Source organism: Armigeres subalbatus, chromosome 3, assembly GCF_024139115.2.
Source record: "Armigeres subalbatus isolate Guangzhou_Male chromosome 3, GZ_Asu_2, whole genome shotgun sequence".
NCBI classification, from domain to species: Eukaryota; Metazoa; Arthropoda; class Insecta; order Diptera; family Culicidae; genus Armigeres; species Armigeres subalbatus.
In genome coordinates, this window is record NC_085141.1 from 249,034,668 (window position 1) to 249,059,045 (window position 24,378).

The following is a 24,378-nucleotide window of genomic DNA, read 5'->3' on the forward strand; positions in this document are numbered from 1 at the left end:
AGGTTCAATTCTATGAGCGGTAGATCTACCTCTGTGGGTTTCGTGCTACAGCATTGGACATTTTAATTCTATAATTTACTTTTCAGTCCCTAGCAAAGCCGGATACATATAGCTATTAGCTATCTATATATCTCGGATACTTATTCAACGTATGTGACGTATGTGATTTTGTAAACAAAAATTTAAACGTTGATTTCTGCAATCTGATAGCACTCCCACGCAAACTATCGCCACATACAGGTAGGGGAGGTTTCGGCTACATGTTCGTTGTATTGGTTTGCGTGGGAGTGTCATCATATTTGACAAATCGACGTATGCATCTTTGTTTACAAAATCACATACGTCGTTTTGAATAAGTTGCCGAGATATATAAAACTCAATGTTTGTATGTTTGTGTGTGTGCTCCAGCCTAACTTCTGAACCCATTATTGTATTGTTTAGTTATCGATCAATTCAACCATTTATCGAAATCATGGTTTGCCCAACGTAAAAAGCAATGATTAATGTGTTTCCTTCTGGATGGTGAATGTGATCCCTTCTTTAAAAATAGACGTTTGCTCGGAATAAGGCATCGGTGGATGTTTGTCCTTCTTTAGAAATAGACGTTTGCCCGGAATATGGCGATTATGGGTTCGCTCCCTTTTCCAAAATCAGTCAATGTTTTCAAATGAAATCTGCCTTCTTTTGATCAAATGATGAAGTATCGATAAGATAACGCAATTATCCTGTTGACCAATTGGTTTATTCATTTTCCGATTGTGAAAAAAAAACTGCGAATCAAACTGGCAATTCCGAGCAAGGCCGGGTACATAAAGCTAGTTTATCATAAGATTCAAAGTCTTGCTGCCTGCATCATTGGTAACTAATCATTTGAGAACTGCTAACTTACATTCCAGATACTCAAATTATCTTCCTGCTGTACAGCGTCAGTATAATCCGCAAACCTTGAGTCGAACAAATATAAATACCGGGATAACATGTATATTAATGTAAAGACTTCTTGTTGATTTTTCAGTTTCTTATAGTTCAAATAATAATCCAAATCCAATTCAAATAATAATCCATTTCCAAATGCCAGGTTCGATACTTTATGTAGTAGCGATTGGAATAAGCTTTTCCAGTTTCCTAGGAAAACCTCCAAAAAATCAGTCTTGGTCAAATTTGCTGGATGTTAATGCGCCATCCGCCCATTGTTCAATTCCATTTCCTACACTTACCTCCACGTACCAAGGGCAGAAAATGGTTTGTTAGCGAAGATCTAACAGCTTAATACGGACGTCTCATCACCCGCTTCTCAAACTGACAATTCACATCAAGTTTCCATATAACAGAGATCACCTAAAATACTCGTTATCGTTCCACACCTATTTGTAAGGACGTGGCCGTGGTAGTTGTTGATTACTAAAATACACAAATGCAATGGAATTTGCAATGTGAAATTGGTAAATCTATCTAGTCAGTCGATCATATGATGTAGTTGCATCATATATAACTTTCAAAACACGCCTTCCTGGCTTTATTGTCCCAATGTACCTTGATAAATATAGAATCAATGTAAAAAAATTGAGCGAAAACAAATTTCCATATAATCGAGGTAAAAAGTCCACATAATCGAAGTCCATATAATCGAGGTATACCTGTACCAGGAAAAGTTTATTATAGAGACTAACAGCCCTAGGCTGGCTCATCTCTGATTCAAGATGAGTATGTTTGTTTTATTCAGAAAATCTTTAAGTGATCAGAATGAATTTCATTGACCCAACTATTTCCAGAGACCTTAATCCAAAAAGGACCGAAGTCGTTTTTGATCATCAACCAATCCACTAAATAGTTGGGTTTTTCTTGATTCGACTAGGCCAATAGGAATTCCGATAATTGATTTTCTCACTTCATAGATTTCAATGAACCAACTAACCCATTCCAGGGACGGGTAACTGGGTTATTGTGGTTTCTTTCATCGACTCATGTCAGAGCTAATTTATTTTGACGCAACGCAATTTTTCTTGATTTAGTGAGTGGGAGGTTAAGGGTTCGAGTCCCTCCAAGACACGTGGATTATTTTTCGCAAATTTCATATCAATTTGTGCATTTCGAAACATGTGCTGTGCATATGCATAGCTAAGATATTCAACAAAAAATTTTTTTCGTACGGCCGAGTTGCCGAATGATATGCAATTAATCACATTATTCCCAGAATGTTGTTAGATCCGAAGCAGGTCACTCGCACTAACTAGAACATGGGTAGAACAGCTTGTGGACCAATTTTTTTTCCAAGTTCGTTTATTTGGTAGGCTTAGATTGTGGACCAATTGTAGACCAAGGAATACCTTTCGACGAGTGGTTTGAAGATTCAGAGAACGTAAAAGTGGACGATCTAGTCTTGATCATCAACGAAAATCAACGGAACGGTTGGACGAGAGGTCGAGTCGTAACGGTGATCCCAGGAAGTGATGGCCGGGTACGTCAAGCTGTGCTGTAGTCCAGACCACAGGAAGGGTGTTTCGACGACCGGTGTCAAAACTAACAGTGCTAAAAGGTGCAAGCTGATAGTAACGCTTATTCAGTATCTGGAGTAGAAGAACGTTACGGGCCGGGGAATGTTACCAACCCTGGCAACACTAATAACTATATCATTGCGGATATCCCTCAATCGCAACCTGCCGTTCTGTAATAACACTAAATCGAGTATTGCGAAGACCCACTACTGTCTAGGCGATTGTCGAGTGTGTCAAATGTGTCAGAAATGAAGAGGGTAAAAAGAACGTTTGCTGAGTCACGTGCAGAAACATCCATCGCTGTATTTCGTAGAACTATTATTAATTTATTTCTCGTTGTCGAGAACCATTTTCACCGGGTTATTGTCCGATATTCTGGCTACGTGCCCGGCCCACCATAGTCTTCCGATTTTCGATGAATGGTTCTCCCAACAGCTGGTTGCAACGCGTTGTTCATTCGCCTCATTTTTGCGGAGTTTGAAAATCTAACCGACATTCTCCTTGAATGTGGGGAACCGGATAAGCGACCAAAAATGTATTCTGTCTGGTCCAGGCAATATTGGTATGAAACTTCATGTTCAATTTAATTGATTTCAAATTATCAATTCAATTGATTACTTTGTAGCCGTTTCCAGATGTTCCTTGGACCAGGGATAGTGGCCAAAAATAAATGAGTACGAACCAGGTAATGTAGGCATTTGAATTTCACGCTGTATGCACTTCAAATGACTTTCCAAATATGACATTTATTATGAGTAAAACAGTAAAACAGCCCCAGTAAAATTTGGTTTTATAATGGTTTTAAGGCACATATTAAATAATGTTGAAGATCGTTATAAAACTAAAAATGTTACTTGGTAGATAACGAAGAAAAATGAAGAACATAACTTAAGTTGGAGAAAAAGTAGTAACAAATTGTGCAGTAGCAGTAAACCCTAAGAAACTTGTGGGTGCAGTCTGGAATCAAATATCTGCATTTGACAGTGTTACATTGTAAAGAATTATCGGTAATGCAATTGCGGACACTCTCAATGCAATGATGGGTACTTGAGAGGTATTCTAAAAACATCTAAGCTCATTTCGATACAGCATACAACTCTTTGCTGAAAACATGATAGGAACACAGGCTTAATACATTACAGACTTCATCCGCATTCTTTCGTTTAGCCAGGTTATAATTATTTTGGGGCCTACAACGAGACAATCTTAATTAAAATCATGTTCCAATACCATAATACATGATAATACACTTCCCAAGACGTGTAAACTTTGACAGAAAAACTCGCAATTTCAGGTAGCAACACCAATGTCAATGTCGCCATCAAGATTAAAACTAATCGTGTCAGTCTCGCGTTGTATGCCATTTGATACGGTGACGTATAGATGAGGGACACTCTTATCTATAGCTTCTTGAATCGTCTATGTGTGACTAACATTGCAGACGAAATCAATAATCGTTAGACAGGCGAGACCCATTCAAAGATGGTTTGCTTCATCTGAGCCAAAACTGCATAAAGCGGCCTTTTCCATATGTGTGTCATTGCAATTTTGTGTTCCGTGCCCCGGAGGCGTCAGTTAACATATTTGTGCATCAAGGCTAAATACGACTCCTCGGTGTGGGGGCTTATGTACGCGCAAATATTGTTTTTTCGCACATGTTGACGGAACGAACATGTTGTTTGATATGGGAAACTCATTACGTGTCGTGTCGTTTTTTTTTGTTGGCGGAAGGTGTCCTCCTAAATTGAATCGTCGTACTGCTGACTGAACGATAATTATTGGAAGTACGGCTGCTTGTGTACGCTAGTGGCACGCTCGAATAACTATTTGTTGGACATTTGTGTCATCAAAGTGCTAGTTATGTTAACTTATACTAAATGATTGAAATTTTATTACCGTTTAGTCTAAGTAACTCTAACTAGCGCTTTAACTCCAAAACTAGTAAAATTCAAATAACGAATTGTTAGGCAGAGTTGTAGGAAAAACATCGCACCAACGTTCCACCATACAACACGTTTTGAAATTCAACCTCTGAAACGAGCTAGTGACAAAGTACTAAATAATCGAAACCAAACTAGATGGCGCGAAACTGGTATTGATTGTCAAAAAAGATGATTGTCTAGATGATCAAACCCATGCTTGGGAAACAGAAAGTCAAATAATACTTCTGCTACGAGTGGGGTCAAAGAGATCCCCTTCGGAAGTAGTGAAGATTTTGAAACATTGCACCGATCGTTGAAACATTTCAGCTGGAGCTCCTTATATTATTCAGTAGACAGTAGTACAGTATGTTTGACCATGGGACTAAGTGAAACAGATTATAATTTATTATTCTGTCCAAACCCATATAAAAATCCCCACATGACAAATGGATAATAATATCCTGTATGACGAAAAGCTTATCTGATCCTTTGTGTTAAGTGACCTTAAAAACCCAATTATTCACAAACTTTTGATTCGGTAATTCACCCTGCCTGTTTTTGCAACTGCTCATCATCATTCTAAAAGCATACGCGTTCGTGCTAAACGTAACCTTACTCACTTTGAAAAGTTGGCCATCCTCCGTAGTTTGACGGGTCCATACTGGAAGACACGTTCGGCTGTTTCCGCGAAGCCAAGTACCGGTATCCGCGTCCTTTTGCACACCTGATGTGAGGTTTTGACCTGCGGATGGAGAAGGGAAGAAACGACAGACTTGATTATTCATTGTATCGGAGAATCACGGAAAGGTTAGCCATCCTAACCTGTCGTAATGGGCGTATGATAGTGCTCAGAGGGGTTGGAATGTGAATTGTGTGTACTTGTGTGGAAATTTATGCGAATCTTGTGAAGGACGCACATCGATGAGGTTCATCAACACCGAATAGTGGGCATGATGATGCGAGTGCGGAAGTACAAGCACCAATCGGATTATAAAAGTGCCGTTCGATGGGTCACAATCACGGGACGATGGGCGTATGTGCACCTCTTGGCTTTTGCCTTTCTCGTATTAATCTGTATTATATGCAAAGGTCTAGACTCTATTGTCATGTGACCAGCATCATTTGCGTGTTACGGAATGTGCTGTTGATTCGGGCTGCATTATTAGTCTGAATGAATAATAAAAACATTTGAGATTTATAGATTTTTTGTAATGTGATTAATACTAATTTTCTCTTAAAATCATGATATAAAAGTGTATTTTGACCTGAACAGTTAAATAATCCATACTTGTATTTTAGACTTGTGAAGATATTCCACAAACAATTTCAGTGAAATTTTTTTTATCTAAAACTGTATTAAATGACGAATGGGGAGACTTGAAATTCTCCCCTCGATGACGCATTTTCGATCAGTTTCCCCTATTTGCATCCTCATCGATAGTATCGACCCTGTTAGCGTCATCGTCGCGTCGATCGGATTGAATCTGATGTGGCTGATATGCAAATGAGGGATGAGTAGGCAGACGCCTCGTCAGTTGCGTGCGGTGCAGAACAGTTACGGTGGAGGCGCACTATACGCAATATCGCGATATCGAACGTGACGATATATCTACTGTTATTTATGGTCTACAACCGGTACTCGATCGGAGCGGGTTGCATTAAATCACTTTCGCCTTTGAAGGCTTTTCCTCCGCGCACTGATAATTGTGTAAGCAAGGGATAGCTAGACGAAATCGCACGAAAACATTGCCGAATTCCTGGGAATCGGCAACCATATGAAGAGCACGTATGACCTTTCTTTGCTCGGCACTCAATAGACCGCGCGTGGGCAATGCAAAACGTAAACAAAGTCTGCTGTTTTTATGTGATGCAATTTCAAGTTCGAAGTCGTAAAGCAATAAATGTCCAGGTACGGTACTTTGTGTGAATTCTGAAGATCGTTGTGACTTCGTTAGTCGAACAGTTTACCGTATTTGAATCGAATTCAGTCTACAATTTACTATGGTTATATTTAGACTGAACAATTTTTATGCAAAAAAGATCTTCGAGTGAATTCCTAATTAAGTTACGAAATCCTTTTTCGAAATAATTGTAAGGAAATTACGATTTTTTAACCCCATATTTTAGATGCGCACTTCCACTGTTGTCAATAAGGAGTTGTAGATGCGTTCAGCATTAGGTTGCAATGAGGTGTTGTATGTATGTATGCATTTAATCTGATCCCCACTGGCTGGCAGTGGGATTATGGAAAAAGCTGTCAGTATTACTGTCTACAGTCAGATTTAGTCCGGGAGTTGGAAGGTGTCAGAGGCTCCTGTGGCCCATTTCTGACTGCCTGGTTCCTCACGACCAGTCCGAGGTAACTTTTACTTGCAATAAGACCCGCCTGTTTATGCTACCATTATCAATTTGATGGATGCATAAGCGAACTTCCGTAATTCAAAGGCATAGGTATGTATAGTTTTAGAAAATAAATTTTATCAAACAAATTGTAACAATCTCATCAATTAAGTCCAGTTCCAAAGTAATTTGGCAATAAGGCATATATTTCTAGTATACAAACGCACATTTTTTAACCAAAGCACATCTCCGTACACAAACTGCTCGAGCGATTACGCGCACTTCGTCAAGTGTAAAAATTTGAGTAAAAGTTAACATACCACAGCGACCACTAGCAAAAACGTGACAGAAAATTCAAAAGCAACCATCCGCTCGCATGGTTTGCTGCGATTTTCAAAATTGGATGGCTCAAAAATACTTTTCGAATTGTTTGATGGGCCGCCCTCATATTCCGTTCTATTAGATGCCATGATACTTTGGACAAAATTACAGCCAACGCGGTCAACGTCTGGACGGTGCTCATTGGAAGTTTGTATGGGAAATATATGAAGAAACATTAAAATTTAGTAATTTAAAGCTATTTTTATAAACTTTGCCTTATGAAACATCAAAAATTCATTTTATTTCTGTTTCATAGGTTCCTATATTAAAAACATAACAAACTTCACAAACTTTCAAACTTTACCTTATGAAATTTATAACTCGTTCTTGTTTAAATTTTCATAAGGTGATCTTATGAAACATAATGTTTATTCCTGGAGTTCATTTTTGGAGTGACAGAAAAAAAAAGTTGGTTACGTGCCTAAGGTTCTCACTAAACTTAATTTTTACGGACAGCTTCGGCACAAAGTTTCGGTTTACTTCTCGAGAAAAATTTCATAGTTCGTGTTTCAAGCGGGATAGTGATGAAAATATTGAGTGTCGGAAATAAACTTTTGATTTATACGTATATATCTGATAAACAAAGCCCTCCAGGAAGGTCTCTACATGGTAGCTTCCTGAATTCCGGTGGTTACGCCGGAAATGCTGCCGGCGTTAAATTGTCCTTACTGCAGAAACTAACAGATGTTCGGGCAAACAAACGCGGTATGAACCTGATACATCTTGTGGCACTACAATCGGAGAAGGAAAACCCCGAACTTCTCATATTCCCGGGCCAGATGTCCATGCTGGAAAATGCAACTAAGTACAGCGATGCAATATTAATTGTTTTGTGTTTTCAGAACCACGGTTGAACAAATTAGCAACGAAATCAATGCCATAGATAACCGTATCAAAAAGATCGAGCTGCCAAAGACCGGAATGGCGACAAAAGATCGACTCATGGCTGCAAGCAAACGAAGCCGATGAATTCGAAGAATTGAAGAAGAAACGGAAAATGCTCGCCGTCAACCGGCGATCGTATGAGACTGCCAACGAAAGTGATCATGGTAGTAAGCTGGTACCTCTACCGGAGGAAAAAAACCCGACGATAACTCCGCCGGAGAATACGGCGGATCAGATGCCATCGAACTTGTCTATCCCGACTGGAAGCCATCCAGTGCACTTGAGAAGACTGATGTCATGGGAACTATGGATGCAATTTCCGGTGCACTCTAGGTGCACTACCGTCGATTCAGGACAAATCGGCATGGCGGAAATCCAGTTACAATTGCCAAGTGGATCAAGACGCCAGACGATATCGAAGGCAACGATCCAGGGAAAGTACTGGTCCAAGTTCAAACATGCAGTAGATACTTAAGGAGGACAACGAAAATCTGTGATCCAATCGCTGGTTGATCGACCTCCATCCGATCAAATCTACATTTGCCGAGGATCTGACAACACTTCACAACCCGAAAGCGCAGTCACTTCACCAAAGCAAAATGAAGAAAACAAGCAATCTATCTACGTAAGGCCAACCAATGGTAGCGAGTACATTAGAGTGATTCAAATTTTGACTTTTTCGCTCCCCTGTGCTTAAATGACTGTTTTTGCTATTTTAATAGTCCTCCCAAATTTTTGATTTGTATGTAATTTGATTGTGCACGTGCCATTTAAAGGTTACATGAAAATTACTATGAGAATTTCCACTTACTTAAAGGATCGTTTCGTGAAGCAGCCTTTAATTAATTTGAATATATTTAAAGCATCGCCATCACAGAATAGATCTCAAGCTGAAAGTCAGTTGTTGTTGCGAAGCGATCTGACTTTTGTGAGCAAAATTATAAAGAAAACAGAAATGCTCATTATTGATATGCATGCTAATGCATTCATACATTTTTAGAGCTTAATGGACAGTGATGCGGAACGGGTTTTCACAAAAGTTACTATTTTCATAGTAATATTCATACAAGCTGCAAACTGCTTGTGCTCAGTTAAATTACATCCAAATTAGCTAAAAATTTAGGACGATTATTCAAATAGCAAATGCCATCGTTTAAGCTTAGGGGAGCAAAAAAGTCAAAATTTGAATCACTCTAGAGTACATACTCGAAAACGAAGTCCACCCCGGAGACGGAGAAACAATCGATTTACATACGACCGAACGATAATACTCCGTCCACGATTTCATCCATCAACTCATCATGCACTAGCACCAGCGATAACCAGTTATCGGAAAGTGTCCCATCAGTTGCACTCCCACCACGAAGAGGTCGTCGAACGCATTACATCGATGATGAGCAAATCTATATATATAAAAACCAATCTATGTATGTATGTTCGCTAACTACTTCTGAACCACTAGGCCGAATCCACCCAAATTTGGTACACACGTTCTCTATCCTCAGGGGAAGTTAACAAAGGGGGTGGGAGGGTCATTTGGGAAGGGGGGAGGGGTTTTGTTTAGAAAACGAACAATTATGTGTAACTTTCATCTCCCAGGACCGATTTCAACCAAATTTTGTACACATATTCACTATAAGGAAACAATCATATGAGAGATTTTGGGAAAGGGGAGGGGTCTGGAGGGAGGTATTGTTCAGAAAACGGGTAATTTAGAGTAAATTCTGAACCCCTGCACCGATTTCAACCAAATTTGATACACACATTCTCTACCCTAAAGAAAAGATAACAAATGGGGTGGGGCGGTCATTGTAAAAAGAGGGAGGGTATGGGGGAGGGTTGTCTTTATAAAACGAGCAATTCAGTGTTACTCCCAACTTCCAGTACCCATATCAACCAAATATTGTACACATATTCACTAAGAGAAGTCGATCACATGGAAGTGTAATTTGGGAAAGAGGGAGGGGTCTGGGGAGGGGTATTGTTCAGAAAACAGGCAATTCAGTGTTTCTTTTGAACCCTGGACCGCTTTCATCCAAATTTGGTACACACATTCTCTATCCTAAGGAGAAAATAACAAAGGGGTGGGATGATCATTGGGAAAAGGGAGGGTAAGAGGGAAGGGTTGTCTTTAGAAAAGAGCAATTCAGTGTAACACCCAACTCCCAGGACCGATTTCAGCCAAATTTGGTGCACACATTTTCTATTCTAAGGAGAAGATAACAAAGAAGGTGGGAGGGTCATTTTGGAAAAGGGAAAGTTATGGGGAAGGGTTGTCTTTAAAAATGAGCAATTCAGTGTAACTCCCAGGATAAATTCCAACCAGATTTGGTACACTTATTCTCTATTTTTGGAAGATGTTTATTGAAAAGGTAGGGCCAAACAAAGATATAAAAATATATTGATACAAAGGTTCAATTCTATGAGCGGTAGATCTACCTCTGTGGGTTTCGTGCTACAGCATTGGACATTTTAATTCTATAATTTACTTTTCAGTCCCTAGCAAAGCCGGATACATATAGCTATTAGCTATCTATATATCTCGGATACTTTTTCAACGTATGTGACGTATGTGATTTTGTAAACAAAAATTTAAACGTTGATTTCTGCAATCTGATAGCACTCCCACGCAAACTATCGCCACATACAGGTAGGGGGAGGTTTCGGCTACATGTTCGTTGTATTGGTTTGCGTGGGAGTGTCATCATATTTGACAAATCGACGTATGCATCTTTGTTTACAAAATCACATACGTCGTTTTGAAAAAGTTGCCGAGATATATAAAACTCAATGTTTGTATGTTTGTGTGTGTGCTCCAGCCTAACTTCTGAACCCATTATTGTATTGTTTAGTTATCGATCAATTCAACCATTTATCGAAATCATGGTTTGCCCAACGTAAAAGCAATGATTAATGTGTTTCCTGCTGGATGGTGAATGTGATCCCTTCTTTAAAAATAGACGTTTGCTCGGAATAAGGCATCGGTGGATGTTTGTCCTTCTTTAGAAATAGACGTTTGCCCGGAATATGGCGATTATGGGTTCGCTCCCTTTTCCAAAATCAGTCAATGTTTTCAAATGAAATCTGCCTTCTTTTGATCAAATGATGAAGTATTGATAAGATAACGCAATTATCCTGTTGACCAATTGGTTTATTCATTTTCCGATTGTGAAAAAAAAAACTGCGAATCAAACTGGCAATTCCGAGCAAGGCCGGGTACATAAAGCTAGTCAATAATAAGATCAAGATCGATTCCGATAACATTCGCATTCTATCCAGAAGAGCTTTAACCTGTCGTATACTTCACAACACTGGAACCGAAGGCTAGTCTCGCCGAACCCGAAGTACTTGAAGATGGACCATTTGATCGATTACGTACACGGCGTTTTAAAAGGATCTGATTAGTGGCAACGAAACTACCTCGCCAAAATCCCTTCCGGACAATCTACTGGTGGCGAACACTTGTCTAAATCCGGTTGTCACAGCAATAGCGGAGATTGAATCAAGCGATAAACCAAAGGAGGCTTGACTGAATGGTTGGCAAGGCAAGTTGAACCATTCCGTAGAAGATAAGGTGAAGGCATCCGATGTAAGGTCTTTGAAAACTGATTCCCGGAGTAATTTCCGAAGGAGTTCCTGGAGGAATTTCTAGAATAATTCCCGAAGGAATTCCTGGATAAATGAAATCCGGAAGGTTTTTACGGCAGTGTAGGGCATCAAATAGAACGGGTTAGGAGGGCGCCGCATAAACAAATTGAAATAAGTTTTTGAGCCATGATAGTATGCAAATGGATCGGGAATAGAACTCACCATCTCTGGCTTAACAAATTCCTGAAACACGGCTGATGAAACCGCTCAAATATAGGGGAACGGTTCGGCACTTTATCTCATAGCTCCCATTTCCATCCCATCAAAAACAAAGCAATGAAAAGGAATTTGATTGTTTATTTTTTTTATTTTTGTGATTTTTTTCAGCAGTGAGCACGCATGTTAGCAAAAAGAAACGACAAGATTGGTGATGTGTTTTTCTGTTTTGCGATGAGTTGAATATATGTCCAGTGAGATGGAAAATAAAACAGTTGCCCTACTTCATATGGATATACAAATTTGTTTTTCAATTTGACTTTGAATTTGAATTGCAATATTAAATTCCATTTGATTTTATATTTCAATGTTGTCAATTGTGATTTGATTTTTTTTTTCCATATTTAAGGATTTTGAATTTGAATTGTGCAATGTAGTATAATTTTGTTTTTTTTTATGTTTTGAACATTGTTGTCGTCCTTGTGGTAAAAATATTCCAGACATGTACAATGCAGATAAGAAAAAGATTGTTTTGGCTAGAATTTTGCGCAAAAGCATATCACCAAGCTGCACGTGCGCGTGATTGCATTTCAATTTTACTGCCGCATTTTTCATATCCACGTGCTTTTTATTTTTGACAATAAAATTTTAGAATGGCGTTAGCCTAACGTGCTTGCGGCTTCATATGAGTGTTTCCTGCGGTGACATCAACAAAGAAGACAGATAGCAATAAAATTATAATTTACTGCAAGTGTTTGGTTGGGTTTAATACTTTGCTCGAAAGATTGAACGTTTGAGTGTTGTCAAAACGAACAATTCAGAAAAAAAATCAGAAATTGCTGAAATGCATTCAAATAACGCAAACACCTATGAAATGATGAGAAGAATATACACGAGAAAAGCATCGATAGGTGGATTATTTTGGGTTTCTATGCTTGCCATTGCATGAGTACGTATCTTGTCTGGCAAACACAGAGGGTTCATAATGTTTTCCATCTGAAAACTTCTTAAATCGAAACGAGACCCAAACACGCTATCTCAAAGATTGGCAATCCTGCTCCTAACTGGTGGCCCGCAAACGATTTCGGTGGCCCGCCCGCGATTTTCGACCACCCCCTCTCTCCTACCAGAACGGAATTCAACGTATCGAGTCTATTCAACGGAAGTTCGTACGATTTGCTCTACGTCATTTACCCTGAAGTGACCCTCAGAATCTACGAAGATACGAAGATTGCTGCAAGTTATTTGGTCTCGAACCACTATCTTTACGCCGTGATGTGGCCAAAGCATCATTCGTCTCAGATCTGCTACTCTCAAACCTTGATTGTTGTGGTTTACTCGGTTTGCTTAATATTAATGTTCGTCTTCGTGATCTCCGTTCTCATAACTTCTTTCTCATAACTCTTTGTCTCGTACAAATCATGGTAAAAATGAGCCCGTCAGCAGTATGTGTAGAGTTTTTAACAAATGATACAATGTGTTCGATTTTGCCTTCACTATTGGTGCTACCTCTACTATGTTGAAATTGATCAAAACATCTTCTGCGATCAATTTCAGAAAGTTGCTCCCCAGATATGATTACGGATTTTTCTATTCTTTCCAATATTTATCAAAATCCTTTTAATTTATTCAAAATTTCCTTTAGATATTTTTTATATATACAGCCCATGATACGTTTTTTCAAAATTTCTTCAGAGCAGATCCCAATGGTATGTTATGATAGAGCAGGTTTTTCACTCACTGTGTTCTGTTCTGAATAGGCTTTATGGTTTGTTTTAAGATTTTCTACAGAGCTTCGAATCGAACCCACACTCCATAGCACATGCATCTAGACGATTGACGTCGCTAACCGCACGGCCACTAAGCCCAGCAACCGAGCAAAAAGAAGAATTCTACTCATGCATGATCTTGATCGGCATTGAAGCAACCTTGTTACGCAAAATTTGGCTGAAGGACAAGGAGCCCTGCTACTTAAAACCTTATTAACTAATCTCTCTCTCGTATCTCTCTCGGATACGATGCGAGCCGCCCGTGAATTCTTTTCTGAAATGGTTAAAGACCTGAATGGCGAGGTGATCGTAGATGCAGATTTCAACGCGCATCTTCTTTCGTTGGGCCCAGATTTTCCAGCGTGTAGCCGCACAAAATTTATTCGAAATCTGGTAGACCAATCTGTTGGAAAACAAGGAAACCTTAGAGTTCCCTCTTAATCCATTCACTTCACGGCAAGCTACTGATTAATACTTCTTCCAGCAGCTGCAGCTTTCTTTATTCAACAACAGATATATACAATCATCAATAACAATGTTCCAATATTCATACCAAAGAGCAACTACAACTAACCGGAGCTTGCTTCTTACCCATCTACAATAAACTGCCAAGCGTCGCACACTAGAAACGCGAAGCATGAAAGGCGTACTACCTACAAAAATCTCAAAAAAGGTTTATTCCGTGACAGGACAAGAAAGTCACAATATCTGCTTTATTTTTGCTTCAAGCGTGGACATTTGCTCATATATATATTTATCATAAACTAGTCGACCCGGCAGAGGTTGTCCTGCATAGTAGGCGAAAATGTGCGTTGTGAACTTCCCCGCCCATGCAAAATTTCCATACAATCCTTTAGGGTAAGACGGTATAATGCGCCCCACCTGGCCAAAACGCCCCCCTTTGATTTCTAGAAAACTATAACTAATTAAGGGTCAAAATCAGTTGGTACGTATAAGTATTTGTAAACCCATCATACTATGTGAATGTGGAAGTATTTTTGTATTACACAATGAAAATAATAGCAAAATACAAAAAGTTACAGTTTTGATGTAACTTTTTATGTTTGTTGGCTCAACATTCTGGAGCGACTCTGGTATACTGTCCGCAAAACTTGCACTGGAACACTCAGTTGGGCAACAAAATAACTTTGCTCAGTGGTTAATATGATATAAAATTGCTTCCATCTTCAAAAATGTAACGATTTTCGAAAACATGTTTCACTGGCCAAAATGCCCCAGTGTAGGCAGGACGATATGCCCTTACCAATTGGACACAAGCGCAGCGAGCCTGCAGCAGTTCCTTCCAAATTGTATGGAAAATATTGAAATGTAATTCACACCTGCTTAAATGGACCTATGTTGGTTTTTTAATGTCAAGCGCATAAGGATTTGTAAACTTTTTATTATGGGATTGATAAAATACTAATGAAGGGCTATGAAACGTCTTTGGCTAAGGTGGGGCGTATTGCCCAGGCACTTGTTGGAATCCATTTTTTCGCGACTTTTCAAAAAAGCTTTATTACGTGTTATTTGTAATATTTTTATACGACTACTCACGGGCAATGCATTTGCGACATCCTGGACTACCAAATAACACAAAGTTTGCATAAATTGCGTTGAAAAGTAAAAAGTTATCAAGGAGTTGCCTTAGGGGGGGCATATTATACCATCTTACCCTATATCAGTTTTTCACGGTTTAAGGCTCCCCCAGACCTAAGCGATTTCATCGCCGCGACGGCGACAACTAGTCGCCGCGATTCTATCGTTGGGTCGCTGCAGGCAATGTTCTATTTATGCTTACCAACGGCGACAGAATCGCTGTCGCCAAGCGATAGAATCGCGTCTCGACTGTCGCGTGTGTTTGGGGGAACCTTTACTCTACTTTTATCGTAATTTTCGAATCAGGAAAAATCGTATAAACCCGCCGGAAACTATAACGAACATATCTGCTGAAGGAATGAAGAAAATCCATCCAGGCGTTTCCGTGTTATGCGAATACGAACACAGACCATTTCATTTTTATTATATAGACTAGCTATATGTACCCGGCCTTGCTCGGAGTTGCCAGTTTGCTTCGCAGTTTTCTCACAATCGAAAAATGAATATACCAATTGGTCAACAGGATAATTGTGTTTTCTTATTAATGCTTCATCACTTGATGCCATCAGAAGGCAGATTTCATTTGAAAACATTGACTAATTTTGAAGAAGGGAGCATACCCATAATCGCCTTATTCCTGGCAAACATCTATTTCTAAAGAATGAAAGACATCCACCGATGTCTTATTCCGTGCAAACGTCAACGTCTATTTTTAAAGAAGGGATCACATCCACGATCCAGAAGGAAACACATTAATAAATTGCTGAACCATGGACATTCCTCATAACCCTCTCCACTCCGTTACCCGAGCAGCACACATGTTGTACATAGATCACAGAAGCTTATATGTGAGACGATTTAGTCACAATTAGGTTGCTGTAACCAGTTTCATTAGACTTGTGCTGCTTGGGTAGTTGTCCGCATTGTACGGATAACTCACTAACTAAATGTATTGGATTTCACGAAGAAAATCTTCAGAAATGTTTACCCGTTTCATATTTCCTAATTCTGTGGATATTTCATATACTGTTCGAAACTTAATTGTCGAATAGGGAATTAGTGTATTTTTAAACGGCTATAATCTCATTCAACATCAAATATTAAAAAAAACTTTTGCACCGAGGTGTTTCTACAGAGCGGAACTTTCGTCATGAAACGCTTAGAGAGAGCAGAAATATTAACGCCTCTCTGCTCTTTTGCAGTAGTTTTGATCACGCGCATCACCGAATTGCGTATGCGTGGTTTGGTGCGGTTCCCGGTTGGCAGGGACTGAATCCAAAAGAAAATGAAAAAGTCTCTCACTTATCGTCTCTGTATACATATACGATATGGAGCATACCGCGAGAGACTTTTTTCCACCCTACTGCCATCGCCTATCTCTCCAATGGGAAAAAATGGTGGCTCACATCTCTGGGGTTAGCGCGCGGTGGGCCCCACTGACAATTCAAAATTAGTAAACAAAAACATCATTTCAGGACTAATTTTCTGTAATGGAGTAATTGTTGTTAAGCGATTTGAATGAATTTATTACTATTATCGTTATGTACCACGTATTCCGTGCCGTGAAAAAATGTGTTCGATTTTCAATTTAATTGTAATAAGACCGTCATTCACACAACACGGTTAGTACGGTGCAAAACAAACTTGAATATTTGGTAACAATATTGTATACAAAAAATAACGTCCACAGCAAAATAACGACGTGAGATTTATGCTGGAGCCAGTAGCATTGCTGTGTGTCATCCGGCTGCTTTTTTCGCTGTCATGATCAGGGTTTGCAGAAATCACTCTCAATAGATAACAAACAACTATAAAAGAATAATTATTGCCAAAACTGTTCCGAATAATAGCAAGCCATGATAACAAATTTATCAAACTTGTATACAAGTGCGAAAGAACAGAATCGGATAGGTAGCCCCCACAGAGAAGTGGCGATTTTCGCTTTGTTCTTGCTCATTTTGTGTTGGGGTCCGCACAGCTCTGTAGAACAAGTTGAAATCCATCATCAGATTTTTTTTACGCGGCTCATTTTTACCCGACTATTTTCACGTGGGTTTTTTCCTCAAGTTTTTCTACGCGGGTTTTCGAAATGATGGTGGAAATCGTTAAAAATTGATTTTAGATGAAGTCATTTCTTACACGATTTTTGGGATTTATGCGTTTTAAGCGACTTCAGTGTACGCCACACACTCCAGAGTGGCTTGTAAGGAATCACACTTATTTCGACAGAAACGACGCGTTCTACAAGTGCACGACCCATCAAGCACTAATTATTTAACTCCACTGTCTCGTGACTAAAAAATATATAACCCACATATGGCTCGAACAGTGGCTGATGTATAATCACTGAAAATTTGTTAGAAAACTGTCCATGAAATGAAAAAGGAGAAGCTCTGCGTCCAGTTTTCAAAACGTGACTGTTGTTCTGGGGCGTTCTGGAAAACGTGATTGGTGTTCCCAGATCTATGACTTAAATCACAGTATATTTTTGCTGGTTCACGAATTCGAGAACGTGAGAATAAGTGAGTAAAGTCCATGTCCATGAAATTTTCCAGAAACAATAGGAAATTGCCATTAAAGAAATCAGGGTATGAGCAATAAATAAATATGTATAAAATTTGCACAAATAATGCGAAATTTGCATAAACAATTGAGAACTATCCACAAAATAAAAATAAATTAGCACTTTTAAAAGCAAAAATAGCAATTATAAAAGAATAATTTTTTATAAAGAAATCAAAATATACCACGGAAAAAATACAAAATTTCCATGAATAAATTAATATGTATTAGTAACAAACAATTACAAAATTTTCCACAAAATAAATATTTTTTTCCATAAAAATTCAACATTTTCTCCAAAATAAATAATAAAGAGCAATAAAAAAAATAATAAAATTTCCATAAGAAATACAAAAAAGCAAAAAAATTGATAAAAATATTTTCCATGAACTTTAAACGCTATTAAAGAAGGGGTCATCTATGGAAAAATGCTCAGTTTTATTTTTATATTTTTTTATTGCTCTCTATTTATGTTTCCGAGAAAAGTTTTTAATTTTTTTGTAAAATTGTTGAAAATTTTGTAATTGTTTGTTATTTGTTGTATTTATTTGTGGAAATTTTGTATTTTTTCCGTGGATCATTTTGTTTTCTTTATGGAAATTACGCAATTTTTGCTTCTAAAAGTGATAATTTATTTTTGTTTTGTGGAAAACTCCTAACTGTTTATGGACATTTTGTATCATTTGTGGACATTTTTCATTTATTTATTAATTAGGACCTTACAAATATTTAATTAACTTTTTGTCCTACTGGTCTCCGAAAGGTCAAGGGGGGAGGGGGATAATAAAAAATAAATATTAAAATGAAAAAAAAAACAAAAAACTGCTCGGATTTGTTAAAGAATGTTTTGAAAATCCACAAAATTATCCGAATTTTATTTTGTTGCCCCCTCAAAATACTATTTTTTGGCAAAAAAAATCCGAGGGGGGGAGACAAAATAGATTTTAAATATTTGTATCGGTAATTTCTTTCTTTTTACGGGAGTTTATTATTGTAGTCCATAGAAATAGACCAAATAGCATTTCCAGAACTCGAAACGCAAGAAATTACACTTAAAATTTGCCTTGAAATCTTTGTTTCTTTAAAACCGATCTCTGAAAATCAGCATGGTTAAACTGCAGTCCGGAACAATATTCGCGAAAATTACTCCGTCACTTTGATTACAAAAGATTGAAATTGATTCAAAAAATAGTTTTACGAAGCGAATTGAAGTTGCTGTCATTTTTGACTATGACTGCTAATGCACTGTGTAAAGCTGTTTTCATTGTAGCATCCCGAGCAGCATACTTGTATTAGACGAATTAATGTGACTTATATTCTACCGATTCTGGTCGAAAAAATTTGTCCGAAATTTGAAAAGTCTGGCATTGTGAATAGTTTCTCTTCTTCTCTTTTGGGGGCAAAAAGTCTGGCAGTGCCAGATATGTCTGGAATAATGGCAACTCTGCTTGTATACAAGTTTGATAAATTTGTTATCATGGCTTGTTATGATTCGAAAAATCGGATGACCTACACATACAAAATAATGTATGTATGGTGCATGATAAAGCGTTCTCGGATGAATGTTCCGTGTTGAAACAACATGTGGTAGTGGTGGGTCGGTTCGGTATCGCAGAGTAAAATATAACGCGCCTCCATCGCAGCATTTTGGTTGCCTTACAGCCAAAAATCCGTCCATATACAGTGTCGTCCCGATTTTATCACTCTCCGATTTTGTCTACTCCAGATTTTGACTGCCCCCGATTTTTTCTACCCACCATTTTATCACGTTTTCGACCCGATTTTGTCACCCCAAAAAAAATTAAAATTTTAGTCGTTCTTTTTATTTTTGTGAAAAATACCGCATTCAACAATGATTTTCATGAAACAACTTTTACCGCCTGTAATTTATTATGAATAACTTTTGAGTACCTGTGAAGGATTCTGTAAGCAATTTTGACAAGAAATAATGAGTACCGTTCACTAATTTTGCCTTTCCAAGGCATAAGCTGATTCATATTTTGTGAAATAAATTAAAAAATTGAAAATATTTTTTTTTTTATTTTATCACATGCCAAAATTTGCAAGGGGGTGATAAATCGGGATATTACTGTATTCCGTTTATGTATTTTATCGTCAAATTTGTTCAAAACATATATCCAATGCACATGACCCAAATATATGTTTGGATTAGTAAGACAAGAAATCTAACAATATTTTAAATGTTGGTGACAAAATTGCCACATGTGCAGAGCACAGGTTGCACATGCGGACGCGACGCCTCTGGGTACATCATTCAAAACTGTGTTGTACGAATCAAATGATCATTTTTTGTGAAAGAGTCAAGATTGGATTGTTCTGGTATGATAATGTCAAATATCTCTAGCTTATAAAACCGATACTCTGTTGGATAATGAAAGGCCAACAAATCAAATTATGTATTCCGTTATAAACTACCTAAGAATGCATCAATTAATAGCAAAGCGATTCGCAGTTCCTATTTGAATGGCCAACCTTGAGCTCTTCCGTGATTGTATCGAGAAATCGGTATCAAAAAATCGCATCATCCACAACCTACGTTCAGTACCTAAACCTGTCTCCTATGTAGTCCGGCACGTGCCCATTTACGCTTCTGCGTTGGCCGGTCGGTCGGTCGGTGCTATAATAATCGAAAAACAAAACAAAAATATTTACAGCACGCTTCACAAAACTCGTCAACTACCGTATAGTAACGTGTCTGCAATGCGGGCGGCGGCGGCGGTGGTAATAATCGACTGTTCATACATTAGCGGAACGTGCTTCGCATCGCGGATGGACCCGCTGTAATAGCGGTGCGTCAGCGTGTCTCCTATATGTAGGATGATCGAGGAGCAATCGGAAACAGTCGTAAATTGGAGAATAGTGTCTCATTCGTCCAGAGGATCAGCGGACCGGAAACATAATGGGGTTTGGCTTTGGGGATAAACTTTTAATGGGCCATTGATGGATTAGTTCCTGGTTTAATAAAATAATGTGATAAGAATATTGCGATCTCAATAGTGGACGCCGTAAGCAAACACGTTTTGTACGATAAATCAAAGTGAACTGAAGTCTTCCTATTTCATGACATTTATCAAAAACAATATCCCTTCCTGGATTCGCTGTAATTGGCGTAACGAGGGATGATGAACCACATTTTATACAAATAACTTGCCTGTCGTTTTGATTACAAATCGACTACTTCTTTGTGACGTAAAGCTCCGGAATGCAGCTATAGAGACCTTCTGGAGCAACGTGTGTTGTCCGGTTTTAAAGAATAGGCAGTTTGCCAATTCAATTCAGCCATTCAATTCTTCAACGGTTTATCGGAAACAATTCCGTTCACCAAGATGGGAAAATGATTCATTCATTGGTTCGAAATTTTGGGTGCGCTTTCTTGTTATGGAACACATTCGTCAAATTTCAGTTTCAAAAATGTTTATTTTATACGAGAAAGTTGCAATAAATTCTAGCAGATTCAAATAGAAAAGTACATACAACAACGTGTTTTATTATCCAAATATATTTTAGCTGAATTTCTCACCAAATTCAATGTTAAGATTTGAGTGTGCTAGCAGGCAGCAAAATTGTTTCTTCACCAACTCTCTGCAGAGTAGAAGTTTTCAAGTCATTCTACTGAAACCCTAAGCACGGGAATAAAGAAAGCTCCCTATAATACCCTTCAGGCATTATTTTATTTTACGAATAATTTTGACTTTTTAGTGAAATGTATATATTTTAGTAATCGTAAACGACTAGCTAATAGCAAGAGACATAACATTATCAGAATAGCTCTAATATAACCTATAGTGAATTATTTTCGGCTAGCAACCGTCATCATATCTGAAGCTAAGCAACATTCTATGCATGGGCCATAAATATTTCCCTCTGTTAGATTACAGCTGATTACCCGTTGCTGTTAGGACTATAGATAGCTCGCTGGGATTTCTATTCGCTGCGAAGAGACATGAAAAAGAGCCGTTCGCTAGTATAGGTGGCGAACTTCGATTGTCGGATTGTCGTGGGCTTATCAGAGTCCGTACAATTAGACTTTATAAAGCGTCATTTTATTGCCAGCAATTGAATCGGCTGGATTACGAGTGTAGGTAGCTATCAGTACCATGGGGATTCGAGTCAATCATTTCGAAAGTATTGTTTGATGGCGCAATTTGTCAATTGGTTGTTTTGCAATTGCGAATAAATCGATAAATTACCTACAGGTAGTACAGATGACGGGTTACTGATTTTTTAGTGATTTCCCATTGTTTTGCTTGACTGGGGGAGGTACTCACCAGAATATGGACACAATGCGTACAGATTAGACCTATTATCACGGTACCGATGGCACCGAACAGGAGACCAGCGTTTTTGAAGGCTACCGGCATAGCCAGAATGCCGGTGCCCAAGGAACTTTTGAGTAAGTGGATGAGAGAGCCGCTTGTACTGTAACGAAAGTAAAGAATCACCCATTAGCAGTTGAATGAAAACGGTGGAACCGGATGCCATCAATCGATCGGTACATTACCTATTTGGTTTGTCAGTTTGGCGATGCTCGAATGGATTGTAGTCATCATCGTCTATTTGGTTGTCTGCTAGCTTTGTGCTGAAAAGGGAGAGAATAATGAAAGTGTTGATATATCGGACTCGTAAAGGATTGTTTTATTGGATAACCAGTAATTGAGTTAGTCATGAGGAATTTAGAACGGAAATTTAATCAAACCTACAAATGTTTTGTAGTATGTCGTAATGTTGTTTAACAACGATTGCACATGACAAAACCCTTTTCCGTGCGTTATCAACATTCATACAAAACCTCTGTTTATCGTTTCAATTCTCACGTTTACATTTTTGCGATTAATTACTCTCTATTAACTTCGCTTTTCATTGAGCTTGTATCTAGCTACTAGCACTCGGTCATTGTAGCATTTATAGTCATTCTTCACTTTTGTAAAAAAAAATCTGTGACGCTTCATGGTCATTTCTGAAAAAAGCTAATAATTCTGAGCCATTGTGACTGCATGGAAGATAGTTTATTCTTCAATATGTTCTAACCATACCATAGTTAAGTGCATCATAATAAACTATATTAGGTTTAGTAGAAGCAGCTTCTTCTTCGTAACACAAAACCTAATCACCCTCCTTCGATATTCACCATAAAGAAATAGTAGAAAACGCTGAACGCCTAACCAACAGTTTGAATAAACCCTTACTGGTTTGATCCATTGCCATCTGGGTGCCGACTTTCGACGAGTTTTTTTTCATTTTCAAAAAAACTAAACATGATTTTATTTCGTTCAAACAATCTTTTTTGTTTATTTTTTTATATATTGCGGATCTTTTCAAAATTTTCCATTTTGCGGATTCCGCAAAGTTCTTCCGTAGCTGTCAAAGTTCTACCGCCAGCTTGAAAATCTCCGAGACACTGAAGCAAAATCAAGATATTTGGTGTTGTCATCGTAGAATGCCATGCAAAATATCTGAGTAAAAGTATGAAGTGACAGTTGCGGTAGTTTTTAAGTTGAACCGTAAAAGGGAAAGTTATCTCTGGAACAGCAATATTTTAGGTAAATTATTCACTTCGGTGAACCGTGTTGATAATATGGAAATTTCTTTACTTTACCAGTCTTTAAGAGAGAGCCTTCGGAAATTTATTTAGGAATTTGTTCAGGATGTGTTTGAAAAAAAATCTACAAATTGTTTTCCACGAAATCATCCAGGAATTTCTAAAAGAATTTCCGAAGAAATTCTCAAAATATTTCATTTAAAAATGTTGATGCATTTCCAAAAGAATTTCTGAATCTATCTCCGAAGTAATTTTCTGAGAATTTGCCGAAAGAATCCCTGGGGAAAATTTGGAAGAAATTCTTCAAGTTGCAAAAAATTTCTTTTGGAATTCGTTCACAAATTCCTGAATGGAATTCCGGCGGAATTGCGGAAGCCGAGTGAATAAAATATCTGGAAGAATTTCTGAAAATATTGCTAAAGGAATAGGGGGAAAGACGGCTTTGGCAGGTTTTGTTCTATTATTGGCAAGGGGGTTTTTGCCGACCGAATTTTATGAAATTTGGCCACAATATTCTTTGATATGCAAAGAATGTTTAGGCCAAATTTGAGCCTAGTCAGTCATAAAAAAAACCCCTGCCAATAATAGAACAAAACCTGCCAAAACCGTCATTCCCCCTACCTGAAGGAAATTCCGGAGGAGTTTCTTAACCGATTCAATACGGATGGGTCATATATGACCCAAGACGAAAATCAGCTGTCAAAAATCAGTTTTATGAGATAGAGCTTTGCTTTCTTCAGCAAAAATGTTCAAAAATAACTGCTCCATCCAGGAAAAATATTGCAGAGTTCAGGTTACGGGCAATACGATGATCAAGAGCATCCAAACTATCCTTGAGTTGAAATTTTGATGTTCTTAGGAATCAGCACCATACTTTACCATATTCTTGTTAAAAAATTTAAAACGAAATGATTAATTATAAAATCCAGCGCCTGCCCAACGGTATAACAGATCTTTTTTAATATACAATAATTCAGATCTTAATGTTCAAATCGATCAACAAGAAGATCTATGATGTCCTCACTATTTTTATGAGTTAGAATAGCTCCACAGTACCTCGT

At 38.1% G+C, this 24,378-nt stretch overlaps 1 protein-coding gene across 1 annotated transcript in view; it reads right to left on the reverse strand.

Annotated features, from left to right (window-relative positions):
• The window catches only part of LOC134223341 (proton-coupled amino acid transporter-like protein pathetic), an 89,601-nt gene that overhangs the window by 23,144 nt on the left and 42,079 nt on the right, over positions 1-24,378 (reverse strand). The window contains exons 3-5 of the mRNA XM_062702489.1: positions 22,280-22,357; positions 22,047-22,197; positions 5,038-5,159 (exon numbers count right to left, since the gene is read on the reverse strand). Coding sequence (XP_062558473.1) covers positions 5,038-5,159; positions 22,047-22,197; positions 22,280-22,357 — 351 coding nt within the window. The remainder of the gene's footprint in view (positions 1-5,037; positions 5,160-22,046; positions 22,198-22,279; positions 22,358-24,378) is intronic.